Source organism: Eschrichtius robustus, chromosome 12 (genome assembly GCF_028021215.1).
Source record: "Eschrichtius robustus isolate mEscRob2 chromosome 12, mEscRob2.pri, whole genome shotgun sequence".
Lineage (NCBI taxonomy): Eukaryota > Metazoa > Chordata > Mammalia > Artiodactyla > Eschrichtiidae > Eschrichtius > Eschrichtius robustus.
The window spans coordinates 44,960,421-44,984,955 of NC_090835.1; the positions used below are offsets into that span (position 1 = coordinate 44,960,421).

Here is a 24,535-nt window from a genome sequence, read left to right on the forward strand (position 1 = left end):
GGTTTCCAGACAGCCTGCTCTCCTTTCCCGGGAACATACTTTCATTTTGCTTAATAAAACTCTTGTTGCTTAAAAACTGCTCGACGTCTCTCGATTGCATTCTTTTCTTCGGGAGGACAAGAACCGAGGAATTGCCATTTCCTTGGTAAAACTACTTCCCCTAGTACAAGTACAAACTCCATTTACTGGAAAGCCTTTTTAAAACTTTATTTTTTTGACCGCACTGCGCAGCTTGTGGGATCTTAGTTCCCCGAATAGGGATTGAACCCTGGCCACAGCAGTGAAAGCATGGAGTCCTAAGCACTGGACCACCAGGGAATTCCCTAAAACAATCTTATAAAACAGACAGCAAATCCCAAAAACATGTTCAGCAGACACATTTGCCCTGGGGCAAGTTCCAAGTACCCGTATACTCAGCAACTCAGAAAACATTCCAACCACGGTCAGTGTGAATATGGGTCAAAGTCATCCAAGACCTCATGCATATCAGCTGTACTGAGGAATACATGTCAGGGGCAGCCCAGGCAAGCTCTTGCTTCCTTCCAGAGTGCTTCCTGCAGATTCTGATACTCTCCACCCTCCAGGCAGGACATGGACAGGTATAGTGGCCAAAGTAGTGGCCAGAATGGAGAGGGCTGCATTAATGCTGGGGTAGGAGATGAGGTTCAAGTGTTACAGTGCAGCAAGGCTGTTATTATTTGGCTGTTCTTGCCTGGGAACATCCATCTACCCAGCCATCTACCTCTGTATCTGTGCTCTACACCTGGCCATGTAGGGAGTATATGTCCCTTGAAAGCCTCATACAGTGACACCTCGGCCTCACCATTCTCCAGCAAACACAGATTGCTTGGAATGAGGGACTAAGCAATTAATCACAGCAAGAACTTTGCTGTTCCTGCACTTCAAAAATGACATGGTTCAGAAGGGGAATGAACAAGGCCTTTCTGGGGCTCTCCTGGAGGCCCGTGGCTGTGAAGACATTGTGGGGAAATTTTTGGCCACACAACATGGGCAGAGTAGGAGGAGATTCTTCTATTTCCATGCTTTACTTCATTGTACAAGGACATCAAGCCTGGGTCTCACTGTCCTTCATTTTCAGGAACCTCTGGATTACAAAGTGGCTTCATTAAACAAGTGAATGAGGTCAGTATCAGCCTGCTGCATGTCCTGAGGCAAGGAGTTGGTACGTGAAAGGGTTTATTCAACACACCATCATCACTAGGAAGTCAAACTTGGTGATGGAATTAAAAAAAGGTCTTTCAGCACCCTTGTGCGTGCCTATTTCCTGAAAAACTTTGAGGATGATTGTACACTTAGCCTTGAAAAGACACAGACACTGAGATGCCGTCCACCTGGTATTTTCTCTGATACTACTCTGTTCCTCCTTGAAAAGGGTTCCCAGAATCAATTACAACATGTGTGTGTGTGGAGGCTTCCCCACACCAACAAGAAATTCTTAGACACCAGCAGGGTGTCTGAGAAATCAACTCAGTTCTGACACTAGCTACCCAGGTAAAGGGCTCAGTCTCACAAGACCACCCTTCACTTCAGACGCCAGTCGCAAGCCCAGGTTGTTATCTGTGCTTCTGACCAACCGGCTACAAATCAGAGGTTCCCAGGACATCCTCCTCGGGTCCAACTGATCTGCTAGAACGGCTCACAGAACTCAGGAAAACCCATGTACTCACCAGATTACTGGTTTATTATAAAAGGATATTAAAGGATACAAATTAACAGCCAGACGAAAAGACATACGGCGAGGTACCGAACAAAGGCACTTCTGTCCTCTTAGAGCATGGGGCCCTCATGTGAGCATGAGGAAGCACTGTCGCTCTCCAGGTGGAAGCTCTCCAAAAATGGGACCAAAAGCTGTCCTTCTGGGTTTTTATAGAGGCTTCATTACATACCTACAATTGACTAAATCACTGGCCAATGGCAACTGAGTCAATCTCAGGCTCCTCTCCCCTCTTCCTGAAAATCAGGGGCTGGGACTGAAAGTTCCAACCCTCTAATCACAGAGTTGGTTCTCCTGGCAACCCACCCCCATCCTACTTCTAAAAGTCACCTCATTAACACAACAAGAGACACCTTTATCGCTCTGAACATTTAGGAAATTCCAAGGGTTCTGGCCATCTGGATGACCAAATATATATTTTCCTTATAAATCACAACATCCCACTCCTCTTCCTCCTCCCAGTGTTCACCCCATTCATTCAGGAATGCCTGCAGCAAACCCAGCTGAGCTGTGAAGTGCTCTGAGAATGCCGTTAGTGTACCATGACTTTGCCCACAGTGTCTAGAAGTTTGGTGACTGGCTCCACTGCACAGGACCAAATAATAGCTGAGTCCAGCTCCTGCATCTTAGAAGCCAAGAACAAATCCTTCCAGCTAGCCATTCATGGGATCACCCCCTGATCACAGAAATCCCGCAGTAATTCCTTTGGTAAACCGCAGACTGCTATTCTCTGCAAGAAGCATTCTGTCGGGAGATTCTCAGTCATGTCAACAGCCTCTACAAAATCAATCAGATATTAAATAAAACTCCACTTACCTTCTTCACTCTGGTGAAAACGGCACACAAAGAGGGAGAGATTTTCTTTGGAAGAGATACCAGTGTTCCCATCTATGATCACACTCAAGAATTCGGCTGCTTTTACCGGCTCCGGGAACTTGTTCTGGGTTTGGAGGCCTGTTAGCTTATCAGTTCATTCTGCATTTGTTCAGCTATTTCGAGCACCATGTGGTACGTAGCTAATTTTCTCTTTCAAAACTGGGTCCAGTTCTGTAATATAATGTGAGAATGCATATATAACCTTGGTGTTAGTGAGCCTTCTATGCAACAGAATATTCTGTGTTCCACAGAAAATGAGGAGTTTAATGATCTGTTTTAGAGCATGACAACTGTTTGTCAACAGCTTCTAATATTCAAAGGCAACAAAAGCCACCAACTTTGCTGTGGCCTCACCATGTTCCTTAGATCTGATATGTTTCCCAAGTATTTTTTAAAATTTATTTTATTGAAGTATAGTTGATTTACAGTGTTAACTTCTGCTGTACAGCAAAGTGATAGTTCCCTGTGCTATACAATAGGACCTTGTTGCTTATCCATTCTATGTATAATAGTTTGCATCTGCTAATCCCCTTGTTCTATCACCATATTTCTCCAAATATTTTCTTGACACTGGACCAATCTGTATTGGCACAGAAACCAACACTAACTCCTTGGTTGTTAAACAGAAAAGACAAACCACAAAATACCCCATCCAGGCATTTGGAGTATTAGACAAACTTGCACTACTGAAAGAAACTGGGCACTGCATCCCAAGAGTCCTGACCCATTTCAGGGTCCATCAGCCTCTTTGGGAACTGGAAGTTGGAAGTGAGCAACCACTGGCTTGCTAAGTAAGCATCATTTGATCTAATTCAGGTTCCTGTGATTTAATAGGCCAGTGCCCTCCTCATGATGGACATCTTGCTCATCCAAGTTTATGTCACCACCTGTGGTTTGTGAGTTTACCTCCTGCTTTGCAACAGAAAAGATCTAAAATTTCCCCATTGATGAAACCCTCAGGGTACCTTCCTGCTATATCGTCAACATTTGCTAAGTAAAAATTAGCTCTGGGGACTTCCCTGATGGCCCAGTGGGTAAGACTCTGTGCTCCCAACGCAGGGGGCCTGGGTTCAACCCCTAGTGGGGCAACTATATCCCGCATGCCGCAACTAAGTCTGCGTGATGCAACTAATATCCGGCACAGCCAAAATAAATAAATAAATAAATATTTTTTTAAAAAGTTAGCTCTGAGAAAGTAAAACCTGCACGGCTAGTCACTGGGCAGGAAAAACAGATACAAATAAAGACAACTGTAAAGTTAACAGGAAACAATATTTCTGCCAATGAATGCTACATCTATGAAAGGTCATAATAACCCTCTTCTTTGAGTGACTACTGATTTCTTACTCATTGAGAAACTTTGTTCTCTAAAATCAAAGATTCTCAGAAACTTTGATGTTTTACATTTTAGCAGTAAGAATGAAACAGTTTCAATTTACAACCCAGGAGCAAACCTTCAGAAAAGGGGTTTCTGGACAACATTTTCAAAGAAACAGGACCATGGGTTCATTCTGCTGTCTAGGGTTGATGTTGACCACTTTAGAAAGTCCTGCTTTCCTCTGAGTCTATAAAAACAGTGTTTCATTTAAATTTCATCTAAACTTCACATCTCCCCACAATCCTATAACCCCCTCTCTTCTTAGTGGTCTTAGGTTGATTGGGCTTGGACCCTGTTACGTTCAGCTTCCAGGCTCCTAAGATGAAAATTTTGAAAATAGATGTGTGAATGAAAAATGTTGCCTGACATATCAGTAAACAAAGGCTATTGCGGCCATCAACCCATCAACCACTAAAGCCACCCCAACTGTGCACTCTGAGGGGATTCAGGATGGAAAAAAGAACAGTATATTGGTCCTAGATAGCTAAGGTGCATATCAAAGGAATAATTTCAATGAGCCCAGACTCTTGCAACTTCCCATACACAGAAAAGCCCTAAATTCATTAACTTGAGATGTCTGGTTTTCTTTTTTTTTTTTTTTCAATTGGGGTATAGTTGTTTTTGGTTTTCTTATTAACAGTAATCTTTTGATGTTCCACTACCTGGTTTTTGTTGCAAAACTCGTATATATCCTGGCTCCTCCCTTGCCTCTTTGGAGCAGTCCCCCAAAGCGATCTGAGAGGCTGTCTTCCTGGCTTAGGTCCTCAGAAAAGCCACCAAATAAAAAATAATTCTCAACTTTTAGGTTGTGCAGTTTCTTCACTTCACAGATGTAACGTGCATTTTTCATTCCTAAATATATCATGCCAGGTAGGCATACATATGACGGCCATGCCAGTTCCATCATAACCGGGATTGGTTCATAACTCAGAAAGGTTACAGGAACAAGGATGTCAGGGTTCTGCATAGCTTTTGCTTCACTTCTTGAACAGGCTTAGATTTTTTTCTCTTTTGGGCCCCAGACAGTTTGTCTGCTAAACTGAAGCCTCCATCCCTCATGACTGAGGGGAAAAAAAAAAAAAAACCCCAGATACATCTACTCAGCTGAAGCTGACAGGTATACTGGGGGGGGGGTCCAGCGTGTACAGGTGGACAGCTCTGGCCACGCTGACACCCGTAGGGATTCTGGAAACAGCGGGGAAGGGGGCGAGCTGCTGCCCTCCCCCGCATCGCCCGGCCTGGAGCCGACATCAGCGCTACCCCTCTGCTCGGAGCCTCGACGCTGAAACCCGAAGCAGGACGTCCGCCCTGCCCTTCACATCCACTTCTTGCCACAGACAGGCGCTGCGGCGCGCGGTTTCAGGGGAACATAATTTCCAACACAGCTCACGCCAACAGCTGACGAAAGATCTGAGCTCTAGAGCGTTCTGCGGTCGCCATGTTTGCAGCAGGCACGAACCTTGACCCGCCTTTCCTCTCAGTGATTGGACGCGTAGGGATGGCGTACGGCAGGGGCGTGGCTCCGCAGGGAGAGGCCCCGCGAAATAACGGATGGGGCCAGGACGCCATCTTGGATCCTGGCGTCGTCCCCGACTTGCCCTTCCTCCCGGTGATTGGACGAGCCGGTTGGGTGTCCTGGAAGGGGCGTAGCCGGCCAACCAGACCTGGGCGTGTGCTTTGTCTGGTTCCTTTGTGTTTGAACCGTATAGATGCTTAAGATGCTCTTGCTTATTACTGGACGCCAGCGATGTAGCGAGGTAGAGGAGGCTTGCTTGGAGAATTATCTTGCCATTATAATGGAGCTTTGAGGAACTCTGAAAACCGCCTGGGGCTGCCTTGAAAGGTGTCTTAAGATGCTTCTTCAGGGACTTCCCTGGTGGTCCAGTGGCTAAAACTCCGCAATCCCAATGCAGGGGGCCTGGGTTCCACCTCTGGTCAGGAATCTAGATCCCACGTGCTGCAACTAAGAGTTAGCATGCTGCAACTAAAGATCCTGCATGCAGCAACGAAGATCCCGCGTGCCGCAACTAAGACCTGGTGCAGCCAAATAAATAAATATATATATTTTAATTTATTTATTTTTATTTTTGTCTACGTTGGGTCTTTGTTGCTGTGTGCGGGCTTTCTCTAGTTGCGACGAGCGGGGGGCTACTCTTCGTTGCGGTGCGCGGGCTTCTCATCGCGGTGGCTTCTCTTACTGTGGAGCACGGGCTCTAGGGTCGTGGGCTTCAGTAGTTGTGGCTCACCGGCTCTAGAGCGCAGGCTCAGTTGTAGCACACGGGCTTAGTTGCTCCGCGGCATGTGGGATCTTCCCGGACCAGCGCTCGAACCCGTGTGCCCTGCACTGGAAGCCCTTTTTTTTTTTTTTTTTTTTTTTTAAAAAGATGCTTCTCCAAAGATGGGTGGCACAGTGGTTAAGAATCGGCCTGCCAGTGCAGGGGACATGAGTTCGAGCCCTGGTCCGGGAAAATCCCACATGCCGCGGAGCAACTAAGCCCATGAGCCACAACTGCTGAGCCTGTGCTCTAAAGCCCGAGAGCCACAACTACTGAACCCGTGTACCACAACTACTAAAGCCCACGCACCTAGAGCCTGTGCTCCGCAACAAAGAGAAGTCACCCAATGAGAAGCCCGTGCACCGCAACGAAGAGTATCCCCACTCACCACAACTAGAGATAGCCTGTGTGCAGCAACAAAGACCTAATGCAGCCAAAAATAAAATAAAAAAGAAAATTCTGGTTTCCTTTAAAAAAAAAGATGCTTCTTCAAGGATACACCGTCATTTTTCAGGGAGAAAGATGGGGAGCACATTCTAGGAAGAGGGGCGCTGACTGCATGAAAAGCCACGAAACGTAGCTATAGAGGGATTAGGGGTGAGGGGCGCAGAATGGTGAGAGAAGCAGCTAGGAAGGGGTTGGGGTGAGATTATGGAGGGCCTTGAATGGCTAAGGAGTTTGGACTTTATCCTGTAGATTAAGTGATAAAAATGGACTTTTGGAGGACTTTAAACCAGTGTGACATAACCATTTAGTGAACTCTAGAAAAATAATTCTGTAACTGGAGAATCCCAGTCTTTCCCAAAGTGTGTTCAGTGAACCACTTGTGGAGCTTGTTTATTAAATGCAGATTCTTGCCCCTCCGCAGACCTGCAAATCAAGATTCTCTGGTTGTAGAGCCAGGAAACACATTTGAGGAAAGAAATGCACAAATCATAAAGGTAGAGATTTGAAAGTTCACAAGCTGAACACACTAGTGTAACCAACACCCAGATAGAGAAACTCTCCAGCAGCTCAGAAACCCCCCTTCCCCCTCCAGCCATTGCTGACTGCACCAGGGGTAAAAGTGACTACTTCTAATATCATAGATTAGTTTGCCTGTTTTGAATTTCTATAAATGAAATCACAGAGTATATACTCTGTCTGGTTTATTTTGCCCAGTGTTGGGTATAAATTCATCCATGCTGTTCCCATGTAGTTGCTGTTGACTCCATCACTGCAAACTTCCACAATTTATCCATTCTCTTGTTTATGGCCTTTGGGTAGTTTCTAGTTTGGGGCTGTTACCAAGAAAGTGCTGCTATGAATATTTTTATTCACGCCTTCTGCTTTATAAATTATAAAGCAGGATACCAAGGCCTAAAGACTACCCAATTACTGAGCCCCTCCCTATTCAGGTACTGTACCAAGAAAAGATTTCAAGTTTCTGCTTTCATGGAACTTATGTCAATTGGCACAAAACTACAACCTAAGTGAACGGAAAAATCAGTCGAACAATTGCCATTATGATAATAGCTCTAAGGAAAACAAAAAGCTGAGCTAGAAAAGGGAGAAGTAGAACAACTGCAATTATTTTATGTGGTAGTCAGGTTAAGTCTCAGAAGAGGTATCTAGAAAAAAATACAAGACATAAGTTGCTACTGCTATTCAATGAGTATGAAGAGGGAAGGGCATTCCTGGCAGGGAGACACCATGTACAAAAGTCACAGCACAAGACAGTTCTTGGTGGCCTGGTCAAGATCAGTGTGGCTGAAGCACAGTGGTGAAGGAGGGATGGCATAAGATGTGTTTGGATATAGGAACACATGATGCAGGGCCTTGTAGGCCAGAATAAGGAGTTTAGATTTTATTCTAAATACTGTAGAAAGCCACTAAAGCATTTTATTTTATGTATTTATGTATTTATTTATTTTTACATATTCTGGACACAAGTCCCTTATCAGATATTTGATGTGCAAATATTTTCTCCTATTCTGTGGGTTGTTTTTTCATTTTCTCTTTGTTTTGGCTGTGCACCGCGGCTTGCAGGATCTTAGTTCCCCACCAGGGATCAAACCTGCGCCCCCTGCAGTGGAAGCGTGGAGCCATAACCACTGGACCACCAGGGAATTCCCTGAAGTACTTTAAAAAGAAAGTGATGTGATCTGATTTATTTTTTAAAAAGATCCCTCTGACTCGTGAGCAGAGAACAGAGTAAAGGGAGCAATGGAGAAGGCAGGTCACTTAGAAGGCTGCTAGAACAGTCCTGGGAATATACACTGGCAGAGAGCTTAGAGGAAAGGACTGAAATACATTTGGGAATTGTCAGCACAATGATCAACACCTTAAGGATGAAAGTTAACATTGCCATATTGGGACAAAGATATATCCTGCAGGTGTTCTGATGTGATGCATCAAGGACACGGCATTTCTACCAAAAACTGCATAATCTGAATCTAATCATGATGAAAACTACAACAAATCCACATTGAGAGACCGTCTACAAAACCACTAGCCTGTATTTTTAAATGTCAGTACTGTGAAAGACAAGAAAAGGTTTACTAGAGATTTTAAAAGACTAGACGTGATAACTAAATACAAATTGTAACCCTTCATGAGATCATAGACCAGGAAGATATTTTTTCATTTGCTGGAAATGACATAAATGGAACAACTGATAATATTTGAATAAGGAGTGCAGATTAAATAATAGACTATGTAGGAATTCCCTGGCTGGTGAGGATTCTGGGATTTCACTTCTGGGCCGGGTTCGATCACTGGTCATGGAATAAGATCCCTCAAGCTGTGCTGTGGCCAAAAAAAAAAAAAAAGAATGTTATTATTAATTTCATGAGTTCGACCACTGAACTGATTATGTAGAATAATGTCATTGTTTTTAGGAAATATCACATTTAAGTGTGTAGAGATAAAGGAACATCATGTCTGCAATTTCCTCTCAAATGGTTCAAAAAAAAAAAAAGATTAAAAGATAAAGCAACGGTAAAATGTTACCACTTGGGAAATCGAAGTGAAACGTTCATGGGAATTATTTGTACCAGTTTTGTAACTTTTCTGTAAAGTCTGAAATATTTTAAGATGAAAGGTTAATAAAATTACTGGAGTCACTTACGGAAAGAAAAAATCTAGTATTAAGCCATCGGTAACATTTAGACAAAAATCGGGAGAGAACGTACTAAGTAGCGGAAGGAAAGATGGAAGAACGTTAAAATAGAAAGTCGAAAGGAATGAGGACAGAGTCACAGTGGAAAGCACAGCTTCTGCGCCTTCACCCTCAAGCCCTAAGAGACAACCTTCCTACAAATTACCCGCGGTATCAACTAAGCCAATCCCGCGATTCCAGTCAGGGAAAAGGAGCGCGGCTTCGGCACGCTCCAGCAGCCTCCGGCTTGTTTTCCCAGTGAGCATGCGTGCGCGTACGGGCGAACGTCCCAACCAATCGGTGCCCACGTCGGCGTCTCGTTCATCGCAGGGGCGGGGCGGCTTTCTACACATGCGCACGGTTGGGGGGGTTTTCTTCCTTTTCGCCGAACGCCGCCAATATGGTGAGTGTCCGAGTCGTGGGCTCCGGGCCTGCCCGCCATGCCGTTCCATCTCTGCTTGGGTTGGGGAGTGGAGGCGCGGAATGGCGCCCAGTGGGTCTTAGGTAGCGCGCGGTGAGGGTCCTCGGGTGGGCAGGACATGGAGTTGGGAGCTTTCCGGATGCGCGCTTGACGAGCGCGTGTGGGGCCCGGTAGGCCCGGCGCTGCCTGGGCCACGCGTGCGCGCTTCGGCCGCCTGCCCCGGACCGCTGGGGTGGCCACCGGGGCCAAGCCGGGATGGGGCTGGTGATCCGGCCGTGCAGGCCCCATAGGCCTGGAGGCCAGCGGGAACTTGGCTTTTGCCGCCGCCGCCGCCTCTGCGGATTTCGTCCATCTAGGTTGCTCCATGGCACCTGGGCGTGTTACCCTCAACATTCTTTTTCCCTGTTTTTAGCCACACTACCTTTAAGCTGCAAAGCCTTGCAAACTAGGGAGTATATTTAATCAGTTATTCTCCCCCACCTCACAATTTTAGGTGTTCAGGCGCTTCGTGGAGGTTGGCCGGGTGGCCTACGTCTCCTTTGGGCCTCATGCCGGGAGGCTGGTCGCGATTGTAGATGTTATTGATCAGAACAGGGTAAGTGCAAAGGAAAAGCGTCACAGCTTCACATGGCAGTGGATGGTATGCAGTGTAGATGATAATGGTAATTGTCCCAACAGCTGTCTTAGGATAGGATTACCACGGGTGGTAGCTTTATTTTAGGAAACAGCCAGCGCAGATAGGGGTTAGGAGTACAGACTTGAATTGGCGCATACTACTGGGTTTGAGTAATACTTCCGCTCCTTCAGCTAGGCAGAGTTTTTAACTAATTATGGGCTAAATAGGTGAGGTTTAAATCAGTTATTATGTTTAAAGCAAGTTTAGAACAAAGCCAGGCACATAGAAAGCCGTTATTTGCTATTGTCACTGTTTGAGCACCACAACTAAGGGATTGACCAAAGGCTGTGAATAATCATAAAGTTATTTGTTGGGAATGCAAGGGTTAAAGACTTTAAATTATATGTAGTTGGGTTTTATGTTGTGCTACTGTTGCTAAGTCTTTTTAACCTTTAAAAAAAGCATTTAAATATAAGAATTTGATGATTCTGAAAGGACTAATATATAGAATGTCTGCATTTTGAATGCTGTTATATTTTTAGACTGAGTTCCTTGGTTTTACGTCTTCTAGGCTTTGGTGGATGGACCTTGCACTCAAGTAAGGAGACAGGCTATGCCTTTCAAATGCATGCAGCTCACTGACTTCATCCTCAAATTCCCACACAGGTAACTATCCACCAACCGTCACCCCTCCCCTAGTTTTGTTAATGCTAGCAAAAGTTTGCTTAGTTTAATTTAAAAATGTTTTTGCTATTTTGTTGTTTTTCTCTTGAGAACATAGTAAGCAGTGTGAAAGTGAGAGCAATTTAGGAGAGGGATTTACATCGTAGAAGTGGACAGGCATTATTTACTTCTAAAATGCCCTGCGGTCCCGTAGTTCTCTGGCTTTCCCTTTATCCAGATTTCCCATCCTTTTTCTCTTGTCCCCTTTTCTTTCACGTTTTACACAACAAAAGCCTCCCTATATGTGTGGTTCCCCCAACATATGTTAGTCCATTTTAGCTTCAGAACAAAAATAGCAATTGTCTCTTGCAACTCTATCATTAGTTGAGCTTTTTGTATGTGTTGGCTATTAAGTATTTAATGTACATCATCTCCTTATGACAGCCACAAAGAGGTTGTATTCCCAGTTGTTTATAAGGGATTAAGGCAGTCATTCTGTGATTCTTGACGTGATTTAGGTTATAGAAGTGAAACACTATGGTGTGTTGCTGTGAAGTGACAGTTGTTTGCAATGGAACATGTGCTGTGACATATTACTAGTTTATTTTCTAAGCATACTGGGTTTTGATATTTGAAAGGAATTTCAAAATGATTATAATTCCATTTTATGGTGTTTGAACACATCTTTATAAGTGTTATTGTACAAAATAAAAGTATAAGGCATAAGGATTAACTTTACATCATTGTTTATGAAAAGGAAAATGCTTTTTACACATCCACTATTTGAGTGATATTATATACATGATCAGGTGATTTTTAAACCCAGAAAGTGGAATGGTTTGCATATTTTTATTAAAATTGTGTGTTTGAGATTATAAGACATTCTGGCTTAGTGAACACCGTTCAAACAAGTAAAAGATACTGATACATTGTGTCAGGTGGTGTGTTTTCTATGGAGACAACTAGAGCTGGAAGTAGAAAAAATGAGAAGGGTTCTTTTGGCATTTTCCTTATGCTTTTTTAATTTGAGGGGTATAAATTGTGCCTTTTCAGAGGACGAAAAGCTGTCCTTGGATCTCTGTGGCTTCAAAGATGATATCTGTTTGTTTATTTATTTTATTTTTTGGCTGCACCGGGTGTTAGCTGCGGCGTGCGTGTGGGATCTAGTTCCCTGAGCAAGAATCGAACCTGGGTCCCCTGCATTGGGAGCACGGAGTCTTAGCCACTGGGCCACCAGGAATGTCCCAAAGATGATTTCTTAATCTATGGTCTTGGCTCTGTCTAGTGCCCGCCAGAAGTATGTCCGAGAAGCCTGGGAGAAGGCAGATATCAATGCAAAGTGGGCAGCCACAAGGTGGGCCAAGAAGATTGAAGCCAGAGAAAAGGTAATGATTTAGAGTCATTTGAACTTGGACCTTTCCTGGGGAGGATTACAAGGTGGTATGACAGGGATTTTTTTTTTTTTTTTTTTTTTTTTTTGACAGAAAGCCAAGATGACAGATTTTGATCGTTATAAAGTCATGAAGGCAAGGAAAATGGTAAGTTTTTAATTAATTCAGGATTGTTGTATTCCAACCCTAAACTTGTTTGTCTGGTTAATTCTGCTTGCCTAAGCTTATAGACCAAAGTTGACTTCATAGGAGTCTTAGACATCATAAGGGTTGTCTTCTATACATACATATTCCATACATATAAGATAGATATGTGTTTTGTATGCATATATGATAAACATTTCTCTTGAAATTTTTCAGAGGAACAGACTAATCAAGCTTGAAGTTAAGAAACTTCAAAAGGCAGCTCTCCTGAAGGCTTCTCCCAAGAAAGCACTTGCTGCTAAGGGGGCAGCTACGGCAGCTGCTGCAAAGGTTCCAGCAAAAAAGATGGCTGCTACGGGTAAGAAGGCTCCAGCCCAGAAGGTTCCTGCCCAGAAAACTGCAGGCCAGAAGGCTGCACCTCCTCCAAAAGCTCAGAAGGGTCAGAAAGCTCCAGCCCAGAAAGCACCTGCTCCAAAGGCATCTGGCAAGAAAGCATGAGAGCATAAGAGGCTGTTATAAACAGAATAAAGGTTCTTTTTGACATGTTGGCAAATCTAATATATGGATTAAAGTCTGTTACTGGGGCCGGGATTAGGAGGCAGATTGATGGTAGGGTTGTTAACGTCGTCACTGGAGAATCAGTTCCTTAGTCCCACTCTGCCCAGATTCAAAGTCATCACACAAAGTCATAAGTAATGTTCTCATGGGAAATCATGATAATTAGACCACTGGGTTAATTTTTTTCCCTTGTACAAATATATTTCCCATAAATAAGTAAAATCCCAGCTGCTTTTGATGCTGGAATTTAGTAAATTTTCTTATAAAAATAAACTAGGAAAACAAATACATTATACATTGGTTCCTTAAAGTTTCTGGTTCCCAATCATTTCTAATCAAAAGCTGGCTTCTGAGCCTCACTAGGACAAGGAGGACAGCTCATTTTTGCTTGGTGGTATTAATAGGCAGGTGATACAGTGTAATAGTTTCTGTGATAGAGGAAATACAGGCAGTTTTGGGTTACCTGTCCTTGGCTGAGGGGGTTGTCTAAAGTGGAATCTTCAGCTTCCAGCCAAAAGAAAGATGATGTACATCAGGGGAAGGGTGGTATGAACCTTAGGAATATAGAGGACTGGCCAGAGGCCACTGGACCCGGAAGCCAGCTTGGGTCTGTGTTGGGCAGGTGGGGTGTAGGAAGCCATAGGGTGTTTTTAAATGGAATGATACCTGAGATTCAGATCGTGTGCTGTTGAACTGAATGAAACAAGGGAACAAGAGTGGGAAGGTCAGGTGGTGTCAAGCTTGGCAGTATTCCTTACCTTGACAAGAGTCCAAAACAAAGTGGCAGTGGTGATGCCATTTGGTAGTCTTCATATTAATGTAAATAAGTGATGTCTTCTACTAGTGTCTTGGTTTACCACTGGTGCTTCTGTCCCACCTTTTCTTCTTGGATTAATTTTTTTTTTTTTTTTTTTAGTTTCATGAACTGCATTCTATAGTATTCCAGGTAGCGTTCATGAGTAATAAACTTTTGAATGCTTACTTGTCAAAGTATTTTTATTGTGCGCTTATGAGTTTTTACTCACAGCCATCTGATAGCGAATGTATGGGGTTTTTTGTTTTGTTTTTTCCCCCACACCATTTCTCTAACTCTCCACACTTCAGTTCAATTCTGACCCTTAACTACCCAGGTGAGCCTCAGGTTAAGGGGTCTGCCCCGACTTCAGACATCAATTGCAAGTCCCAGGCATCCTGTACTTCTCACTGTGCAGCTGAAAATTGGAGTTCCCATGACTCCCTCCTTAGGTTTAACGGTTTATTAGAGCTAAGGCTCATTGCAGAACTGAGAAATACTTCGTTACCAGTTTGTCACAAAAGATAAAACTAGGGAACAGCCAAGTGGAAGTGCATGGGTCAAGGTGTGGGGGGAAGGGGCATACAGCTGCTGTGCCCTCACTAGCTTAGCACCCTGCCAGCACTTTCATGTATTCATCCTGGAAGCTCTCTGAGCCCCCCATCCCTTGAGAGTTTTTATTGAGGTTCATTAGGTAGGCACGTTTGTTAAATCATTGGCCATTGGTGATTAGCTGGATCTCCAGCCCCTCTCTGCTCCAGGCGGTGGGGCCACGTGGCCCCAATCCCCTGGTGGATTCCTCTGGTGACCAGGCGCCCCCAACTGTCACCTCGAAGTTAGGAGCCCCCAGCTACCGACGTATCAGAAGACACAAAGGCAGTCTCACTACTCCGGAGACTCCAAGGATTTTAGAAACTTCTTGTGTCACAAAGAAGTGAAGACCAAATGTGTATTTCTTTTTTTTTTTTTTAATTTGTTTAATTTTTTAATTCTTTGGCCATGTGGCATGCGGGATCTTGGTTCCCCAACCAGGGATGAACCTGCGCCCCCTGCAGTGGAAGCGGGGAGTCTTAACCACTGGACCACCAGGGAATTCCCCAAATATGTATTTAAATCACAGTATTACAGCCTGTATCTATGTGATAGTTTAGAACCAGAAGTTGTTATAAGTGCTTTGCATGAATTGACTGAGTCAGTTAATCCATGGAATTTATGAGTTTGAAACTATTACCATTCTCAACTGAAAAACTGAGGAAAAGGTTAGTAATTCGCACAAGGCCATACAATGAATAAATGGTGGAGACAGGATTTGAACCTGGATAGTCAGGCCCCAGACTTCATGATTTTAGGTCACAGTCCAGGCCATCAGCCACTAAGCGGGAGAATGGGGCTTTACATTCATTAGGTTAAGCTGCTGCTAGCAAACCTTAGCGCCAGAACTCGAAGCATCACAAGAAGTACAACGTGGTAACTGTCCTTGAGGAAGTGATCGTCAACTTGGGGTGAGCAGCCATAGGGAAGAGCCAGTGAGGGAGCAGTAGTCTGGGTTCTGGCTTGGGGGAACCATGGAGAAGGGCCAGCCTCCCGGCTTCCTAGAGAGGCGCCCAGGGCGCCGGCCTGGAGCGCTTCCGCTTTGGCTCTGTTCGGCTGGGCTGCCGGCACTCAGGGAGCGGCTGGGGATTCCGCGACCCTGCTCCCCAGTAGCCCAGCCCTCCCCATCCCGGAGCTCGGGCGTCAGGGCCTGGCACTCGCCGCGGAGGGGCCCTCGGGGCGCCACGAGCCTGGTCCCAGCCCTCTGCCGGAGAGGCGCCATAGACCTTCCTGCCTCGAAGAGCCGGCTGGATCTCCTCTGATTCGCGGTACTCAGGGTGGGGTCAGGTGACGTTTGGGGTCGCCTGCTTCCCAGGGTGGAGTGTTAAGATGTGGATGTGGTCTCTGGTCCCCATCGCCCACTGGGACGTTGAGCGTCTTACCTTTTCCTCCCGGGGTCAGAACACCCCTTGCATTTTTTTCTGCAGCCGGTGCAGAGGTCCACGGACCCCCCTTTACCCTACTTTCTCTTCAGAAGCTTGTTTAGAGTCTTTGCCATTCATGATCAGTAGAAGCATTCAGTGCAGACTACTTAGTAACCCATTCACAGTGGGTCAGGGATTTTCTTAAAAGCCATGAATACACTGCAGTCCTTGACTTCAGAGATTCTTTCTAGGAATTTCCATCCTCACCAGGCAAATTTGTAGAGTGTACAAAGGAGCAGTTGCAGCGCACAATGAATCCCTAACGAGGGTGCAGTGAGGCCATCCACAGTGTCCTAAGAGTATGTTTCCAAGGATAGTGGCAAGGAGACTGAGGGAGGAAGAGGTGGCAAGTGTGGGAAACAAGACAGGGTCAGTCTCATTGTGGTTCTTTCTCCTTTTAGCTCTGCAGGTTCTTGCTTTTCCAAACAGGGCACCGCGTGAAGCCAGGGGTCATCAGCCATGCTCCAGACATGGTCCCAGGTGAGCTGAGCTTTCTTCCAGCTTTCCATATTCAAAACAGATATGAAAGCGCTTTACAGGACCCGTAGCCTGCCTTGAACAGTCCTGTGCTTAGCTTTGCATCCATCAGAGTATGGCAAAGGAGTGTGTTAGGGCAGTTGATGAGGGAGAGTAGGATAAACTTGGGAGGATCAGGTTGGGAAAGAGGGGAGCACCAGCCAAGAAATTCTCCTAGAAACTGAGAATCTACGTCCATGCAAACTGCAAGTACGGTGCACCGATGAGCAGCTTTGGTCTCACTAGGGGGCTCATTAGAAAGGCAGAATCTCAGATCTCCTGAATCAGAAGCTACATTTGTACAATATCTGGGGAATTAATGGACAAGTTAAAATTTGGGGAGTGCTAGCCTGCGTGACAATACACAGAGGAAGGCTGCCTCCTAAGATTAAACAGGCACACCCACAGGAGGAGTTTACTCTGCAGACCACGGAGTCAGGGTACAATGAAGCCCAAACTGGGAGCATTGGAGGGTGTGGATTGATGAAGGAGGTGAATTCTTGGAGGAATGCTGAGTTTGGAGCTGAAGCCAGTGCCTCTAGCCCATTGCAAAGACTGCAGCTTAACCTGTGTAAGAGGCTGTATCCATTGTTGGCACAAATTCATGCAGCATTGGAGGAAGTTTTCCCTCCAGAGTTTTCTTAGTGGTACAGGATAATTTCAGTAAAGTTTTCTCCAGAGTCCTACATCATGTAATGAGAAAGCTGGGTATATCATGTAATGGATGTATCATATAATGAGAAGGGTCCATCCCAGAAACTTAAGAGCAATGTATATTTGGTTCATTTTTCTGGACACTGGACCATCCACTTCTGTTTCAGCACTTAAGCCAACATTAGTTCTGTGTCAGGAAATGTTTAAACATCTTTTGGGACAGTCTGTTCTCTCCAAGTGCTTTGCCTGGACTATAGTAGTCATGGGGGATTATGTTCCACTAAGAGAACCCCAAGTGACAGTGGCTTAAACAAGATAGAAGCTTCTCTCTCACAGCAAAGAAGTCTGGGAGAGGCAGTGTAGAGCTAGTGTGGCAGCTCCACTGTCATCACACATCAAGGTCCTTTCTTTTTTTAATAAATTACTTTCATTTTAAAATTAATTATTTAATTATTTTTGGCGGTGTTGGGTCTTCGTTACTGCGTGCGGGCTTTCTCTAGTTGCAGTGAGCGGGGACTACTCTTTGTTGCGGTGCGCGGGCTTCTCATTGCGCTGGCTTTTCTTGTTGCAGAGCACGGGCTCTAGGCACGCGGGCTTCAGTAGTTGTGGCACGTAGGCTCAGTAGTTGTGGCTCGCGGGCTCTAGAGCGCAGGCTCAGTAGTTGTGGCGCACGGGCTTAGTTGCTCCGCGGCAGGAGGGATCTTCCCAGACCAGGGCTCGAACCTGTGTCCCCTGCATTGGCAGGTGGATTCTTAACCACTGCGCCACCAGGAAAGTCCTCCACGTTCTTTCCGTCTTTTTGCTCCACTGTCCTAGCACTGGCTCTCATGCCCAAGGTTACTTCATGATCCAAGGTGGCCGCTTGATTTCCAGCTGTCATGTGCATTCCGGCTAGAAGAGATGCTAAAAACTCAAACCTCTCAGCTGAGTTGCTCTCTTTTAGGACCTCTCAGAAGTGAGATAGATAGATAGATATATAGATAGATATAACTGTCAGCCTTTGCTCCAGTCTCTATGAGAAACATTTGTTATTTGGAATCTTTTAGGAAGTTCCCCTAATCTCATCTGTGGTTATAATAAGTGCTGAGATTTATATAACATCATATGCCAGGTGATGTTTGCTTTACACATATTAATTCATTCCATCCTTACAAGAGCCCCATAAGCTAGGTACTGCTGTTGTCCCAGTTTTCCAAATGAAGAAACTGAGGCACAAAAAGTTAAGTGTCTCATCCAAGTTCATACAGCTAATGGCTATAGAGATGGGATTTGAACCTAGGGAGTCTGGCTCTAGAGCAGGGTTTGTCAACCTCAGCACTGTTGACATTTTGGGCCAGGTAACCCTTTGCTGTGGGGGACCCTCCTGTGTCCCCCACAGTAACATCTGTCCCTGGCCTCTACCCACTAGGTGCCAGTAGCATCGCCACCACCCGACAGTTGTGACAACTAAAACCATCTCCGGGCATTGCCACATATTCCCTGTTGGGCACAGTATCTCCCCCCGCCCCGCCCCCCGTTGAGAACCACAGCTCTAAAGTCTGTGCTGTTAGCCATTATGCTGTGCTGCTCTTATCTGCTTCCCACATAGAGGAATCTACAACGCTGTTGATTTAATAACGGAGAAGGAGGAAGTACTAGCAAAGGACCAAAGCAGAGTGATGAGAGATGGAGCTGGATGTTGAGAAGCTGAATGTTGCAGAGAACAAAGAACGAAGGACGCATCGATAATTAGAGAGGAGAGGAGGGTGGAAGCCATAATGTGAAGGAAGAAGGTCAGGACCATGGTCTCAGCGGTTGACTCTCAAGGAAGTAAAGACAGAATATTAACATTCAGGATCAGCAAAGTGTCTGTTCTCTCCACTGTTCAGTAAGGGAGCCACTAGCTACAGGTGCCTATTTAAATTAAAATGAATTAAAATTAGAAATCCAGTTCATCAGTCACACTAGCCATGTTTAGATTTCCTGGTCAAGGTGCTCTCTGACTTCTTCACTGTATGGCTATTATTTTCCCCTTTCAACTGATAAATTCTGTTGGGAAACATTTAAGAGCATGCACATATCCTGCTCCTCAGCAAAATTTCCGCCTAGATTTAGCATCCAGCGATGGTTCTTGTCTGAACCAGTCTTTACAATGATGGCTACAACCCTCCGATACTTCTTTGGTTATTTCCTCCACCCATAAGGGACTAAGCACAAAGAGACGGTTGTTGACATGACAGACTGGGATAGGGGACAGTGTGATTCAGGGAGAGATATTATAGTAGGACTAATTTATGTAAGTGGTCAGTTCATTTTGAAATGTTTGCTTCCTTATTCAACCTTGTAATAAATACTCAGATAAAGAGGACTCACTTTTGTCTATTTGAAAGTGCTTACTATCACTGATCCCCATCATCTAGAAATGGGAATAATAATTCTTACTTCACAGATGTGTTCTAAGGATTGAGCTAATTGATGTGAAAGTAACTGGCACGGGACAAGGCACAACGGCCTAAACAAGCTATGACTTTCCTTCTCCCTTGGGAAGGTGGAAACGGCCCCAGTGGGAGGCAGGAAGAGACACACCTGGTGAAGAGGACAGTGTTGGCAGGTCGGACAGAGCTTAGGTGATCAGGGACAGGTCCATGTTGAAGAATGGAAACTGCCTTTCTGTCCCTGGAGTCAGATGTGTTAGGAAAGGAGGAGGTGACATTGCCTTCATGGGACAAACAGCTTCCTGATAAGGCAAGATGTTGGGAAGAGGAAGAATCGCCCCTCTGTCTATACTAAAAGATATGGAGGGGGCCGTCCAGAGAGGAGCTGAGCGGGAGGCCCTGATGGGGGCTTCAGGATGGGTGGAGGCTGGGCAAAAGATACCTGCTGTGGTCATTTTAGAAAACATGCCAGAAAGATGGACCCAGCCCATGGAACCAGACCCAGGGTTGCTGTGATCACCAGGCAGACAACAGTAGGTGCTGCACTGTGTGCTTGGGATGACAGTAGTGGGGCCCCAGAGGCAAGCACATTGAAAATGGGGATGCTGGCTGAGGGCTGTGCCTGACTGGGGTGCTGCGTGGCTCTTCTTTCCAGTACACACCCTCCCTGGGGTTCAGAGCCATGGACTGCAGGAGATTCCTCCCTTCCCTGGAGTTCAGGCCGCTCCCTCTGCCCCATCCAGGGCTTGAGCAGGAACCTGTTGTTTCAGGAATCAGTGAGCTTTGAGGACGTGGCCATGTACTTCACCCAGAACCAATGGGCCAGCCTGGACTCTGCGCAGAGGACCCTGTACAGGGAGGTGATGCTGGAGAATTATGCAAACGTAACTTCCTTGGGTGAGTCCTCCTTCCTTCCTAAAACTCAGCTTTTGCCATTGTGGGCTCCTGGCTTCCTCCTTAATGGATCTGGGATCTCTAATATTATCAGGATTGATGCTCCATGAGCTGAGCGCCCCAATCCCCAGTTGTAGGAGTAGCTGCTGGAGAAAGATCTGGGTTTACTTTGGTTTTTGTTTCTTGTTTTAATTATTATTTATTGGGCTGTGCCAGGTCTTAGTTGCAGCGTGCGAGATCTTCAGTTGTGGCATGCAGGATCTTTAGTTGCAGCATGCGTGATCTTTAGTTGCATGTGAAATCTTTAGTTGTGGCATGTGAACTCTTAGTTGCAGCATGTGGGATCTAGTTCCCTGAGCAAGGACCGAACCCGGGCCCCCTGCATTGGGAGCATGGAGTCTTAGCTACTGGACCACCAGGGAAGTCGCCACTTTGGTTTTAAACGAGACTTCTCGGGAATTCCCTGGCGGTCCAGTGGTTAGGACTCTACGCTTTTACTGCCGAGGGCTCGGGTTCAGCCCCTGGTTGGGGAACTAAGATTCCCACAAGCTGCAAGGTGTGGCCAAAAAAAGACTTCCCCTCTTTCCCTGTGGGAACTCTCCTGGGAGGGGCTTTGCTCTGGGCACAGAGCACTGAGAAGGTTCCATGTTTGTTCCTTCACTCTTTCAATTCCCTGGAGGAGACTCTGGCCCCGTCTCCTCCGTGTGAGAGTCTCCTGGGGCCCCCCCATACACACTTCCAATGACAGTGGGAACTTTCTTTGTTCTCAGAGCCAGAATAAACTTCCTCCTGAGCAAAACAATTTGAGCCCTCCTTACACCCCAGAGTCTCTCCATACTGGCCTCACTTCATCTCCTAGGACATCACTTCTTTTTCCACCTGGCAAAGCAGAGGGTGGGCTGAGAGGGGTCAGAGTAGACTCTCCTCAGCTTCCTGTTCCTTTTCTTTCTCCTTCAGCGGCATTTCCGTTGCCCAAACCAGATCTGATATTCCAGCTGGAGCGAGGGGAAGCACCAGGGGGCCTGGATCCCTGGACACCCATCAGGAGAGAGGTGAGAGGTGTCTGCACAGGTAAGCAGGAGAACCTACCATGTTCCTCTTCAGCTTTGCCTCCTTCGGTCTTTTAATGATTTAACATGAAAAAGGTTCCCTTGCTGGAGCTTCAGACCCAAACTGGAAAAAACGAGTCCAAACATTTCATTTTCTGTCATTTTTCTTTGTAAAACTAAAGGATTTCAAACCTTTTGTAGTGAAAATAGGTTTCTGTTGGTCAACTTAAGAATATAAACAGAATATAGTAAGAACTTGTTTCTGTAAGAATATTTTATATGGGTGTGTGTGAAACTGTACAGGAGAACGGAATGTTTATGAATTCCTGAACACTAAGTTATAAATTAGCTTTTGGAAGAAAGCCTGTTTATTTTGGGGAGTGTTTTTTCTACTTCTGTAAAAAATACTATTGGCATCTTGATAGGGATTGCATTGAATCTCTAGATGACTTTTGGTTGTATTGACATTTTAACAATATTAGTTCTTCCAATTCATGAAAACGGGATATCTTTCCATTTATTTGTGTCTTCTTTGATTTTTTTTTTTCCCTCAATATCTTGTAGTTTTCCGAGTAGATATATTTCACCCCCTTGGTTAAATTTGTTCCTGAGTATTTTATTGTTTTTGATGCTGTTATAAATGGGATCAATTTCTTTATTTCTCATAAAACTCATTGTTAGTGTATAGAAATTATTCAGATTTTTGTATGTTAATTTTATATCCTGCAGCTTTACTGAATTCATTGATTAGATCTAACAGTTTTTTGTTGAGTCTTTAGAATTTTCTATATAGAAAATCATGTTATCTGCAAAGAGAGACAATTTTATTTCTTCCTTTCCATTTCTGGTACCTTTTATTTCTTTTTCTTGCCTGTTTTCTCTAGCTAGGATTTCCAGTATTGTATTGAATAGGAGTGGTGAGAGTGGGCACCCTTGTCTTGTTCCTGATCTTAGAGGAAAAGCTTTCAGCGTTTCACCCTTGAGTATGATGTTAGCTGTGGGCATGTCATTTATGGCATTTATTATGTTGAGATACGTTCCTTCTATGCCTAATTTGTTAAGAGTTTTTATCGTGTATGGATGTTGAATTTTGCGAAATGCTTTTTCTATATCTATCGAGATGATCATACGATTCTCTTCTTTCATTCTATTAATGTGAAGTATTGGTTGGTTTGCAGAAACCATGATTGGGAATGAGTGGTTTCCTTTTTTGAAAGATATTGAATTGAAATAAGTGTAAAGAACCATCCAGAGATCTGGTGTATAGCCTTTCTCATTCAATTGGCCCTGTTCTTATACTCTCTCAATCGCTAATGCTATTCAGAACCTCTGTAAACCAAATGCCCCTTTATTATTCACCCACACTCTGTTTTCATCGGTACCTTTATGTTGACTCCAGCACTTCAGGTCACCTTGATGAAACCCTTTCCCAGGGACCCACCTGCAGTTGTCAGTGTCTCCCTTTGCCACAGCTACACATTGTTTAGTTAGCCTGCCAACAGCTTTAAACCAGCATTGTCCAGTAAAGCTTTCTACCGGATGGAAGTGTTACGTATCTGCACTCTCCAATATGGTAGCCATTAGCCACATAAGCACCTGAAATATGGCTAATGCAGCTGAGGAACTGAATTTTTAATTTCATTCCATTTTAATTAATTTAAATTTTGATAGCCACATGTGGCTAGTGACCACCTAATCAGACAGTGCAGCCTAAAACCATTAAAAAACAGCCTCCAACTGCCTCTTTTAGTTTCTAGATCAGTGGGTTTCAAACCCTAGTGTGCATCAGAATCACTTGCAGGGCTTGTTAAAACACAGACTGCTGGACACCACCTCCAGAGAGTCTGATTTGGCAGATTGGGGTAGGGCCTGAGAATCTGAATTTCTAACAAGCTCCCAGATAATGATGGTCCTGGAACCACACTTTGAGGACCACTGTTCTTGAGAATCTTGAACTGTGTTTTTAAAATTCTGGGTTGCAACTCCTCACTGAGTTGTGCTCAGCATTTAAAAATTAGACTAGACTGTGCTAGGCTTAAATAAAATAGACCAAACTTGTATAAAATCTGTCATATGTTCATCACTCTTATTAAGGGTATCATTCTGCGAAACTTTTGTTTCTGTTTCAGTTTTGTACGAGTGTATACATTTTTGTGTGGAGGCATGTGTGTACTGAGTGAGTCATGGTCAAAATAACTCAAGAAACACTAAGCTAGAAGTTTCACTTGTCATATCTTTGGTGCCTGAAAAGGCAAAAACAGCTTCCCTGTTGTAGTGCCACCAGTGAGAGTGTGGGTCCCCCTTGCCCGCCAGTTGCCATCTCCAGTCCTAGAAGGGTCTTGACTAGCCATGTCTTTTTTCCTTTCGTGGGTAAGTCTCTCTCCCAGGGGACAGCACATAGGTTTTGAAATTGCGGTCCTTTTATGAACCCCTCACAACTGGCAGTGTTACAAACCGTTTTTTCCCCAGTCAGACTTGCTATAGAGCACATCTCTTTAAAGATTACAGAATACTCTAAAGCATTTGGACAGTTTCTTGCCTTGACAGGGCCTTGAGATCCACTGTTGCGGACAGCATCTCCCAGCCCTCTGGACGCTGTGTGGCATGAGAGCTGCTTACCCAGCTCTCTTTGCTGTAGTTCAGAGATCTCCTTCCTCTACCTCAGCTCCTTCTGCTTTCCCTTTTTTTTTGGCTGCTCTGTGCGGCTTGCAGGATCTTAGTTCCCCAACTAGGGATTGAACCCAGGCCCACAGCAGTGTAAGCGCTGAGTCCTAACTACTGAACCACCAGGGAATTCCCTCCCTCTACTTTTCTTAATTCCTTTCCATTCCAGCAATTTCTCCACCCCATTCCCATTTTTCTTCTTCCATTCGTCTCCATTAACAGTTTCTGCTGTCTGCACTAGTTTTGTTGTCTTAATGGCATTGCTTTCCTTCTCCACCTCCAATATTTTTAACTGTTCCTTCAGGGCACCATCAGGAGGCTATGTCTCCCTCCAAAAAG

The 24,535-nt window shown here is 44.9% G+C and overlaps 2 protein-coding genes across 2 annotated transcripts in view; both read left to right on the forward strand.

The window, feature by feature from the left end:
* The first annotated feature begins 9,742 nt into the window (after positions 1-9,742).
* RPL14 (ribosomal protein L14) lies at positions 9,743-13,197 on the forward strand. Its single transcript, XM_068557894.1, has 6 exons — positions 9,743-9,807; positions 10,319-10,420; positions 11,013-11,107; positions 12,390-12,489; positions 12,589-12,642; positions 12,856-13,197. The coding sequence occupies exons 1-6, from the start codon at positions 9,805-9,807 to the stop codon at positions 13,135-13,137; spliced, it is 636 nt and encodes a 211-aa protein (XP_068413995.1). The 5' UTR covers positions 9,743-9,804; the 3' UTR covers positions 13,138-13,197.
* Positions 13,198-15,654: 2,457 nt separating this feature from the next.
* ZNF619 (zinc finger protein 619) overlaps positions 15,655-24,535 on the forward strand; it is a 48,363-nt gene continuing 39,482 nt past the window's right edge. The window contains 4 exon segments of the mRNA XM_068559168.1: positions 15,655-15,849; positions 16,407-16,485; positions 20,360-20,486; positions 21,441-21,554. Coding sequence (XP_068415269.1) covers positions 16,465-16,485; positions 20,360-20,486; positions 21,441-21,554 — 262 coding nt within the window. The 5' untranslated portion in view covers positions 15,655-15,849; positions 16,407-16,464.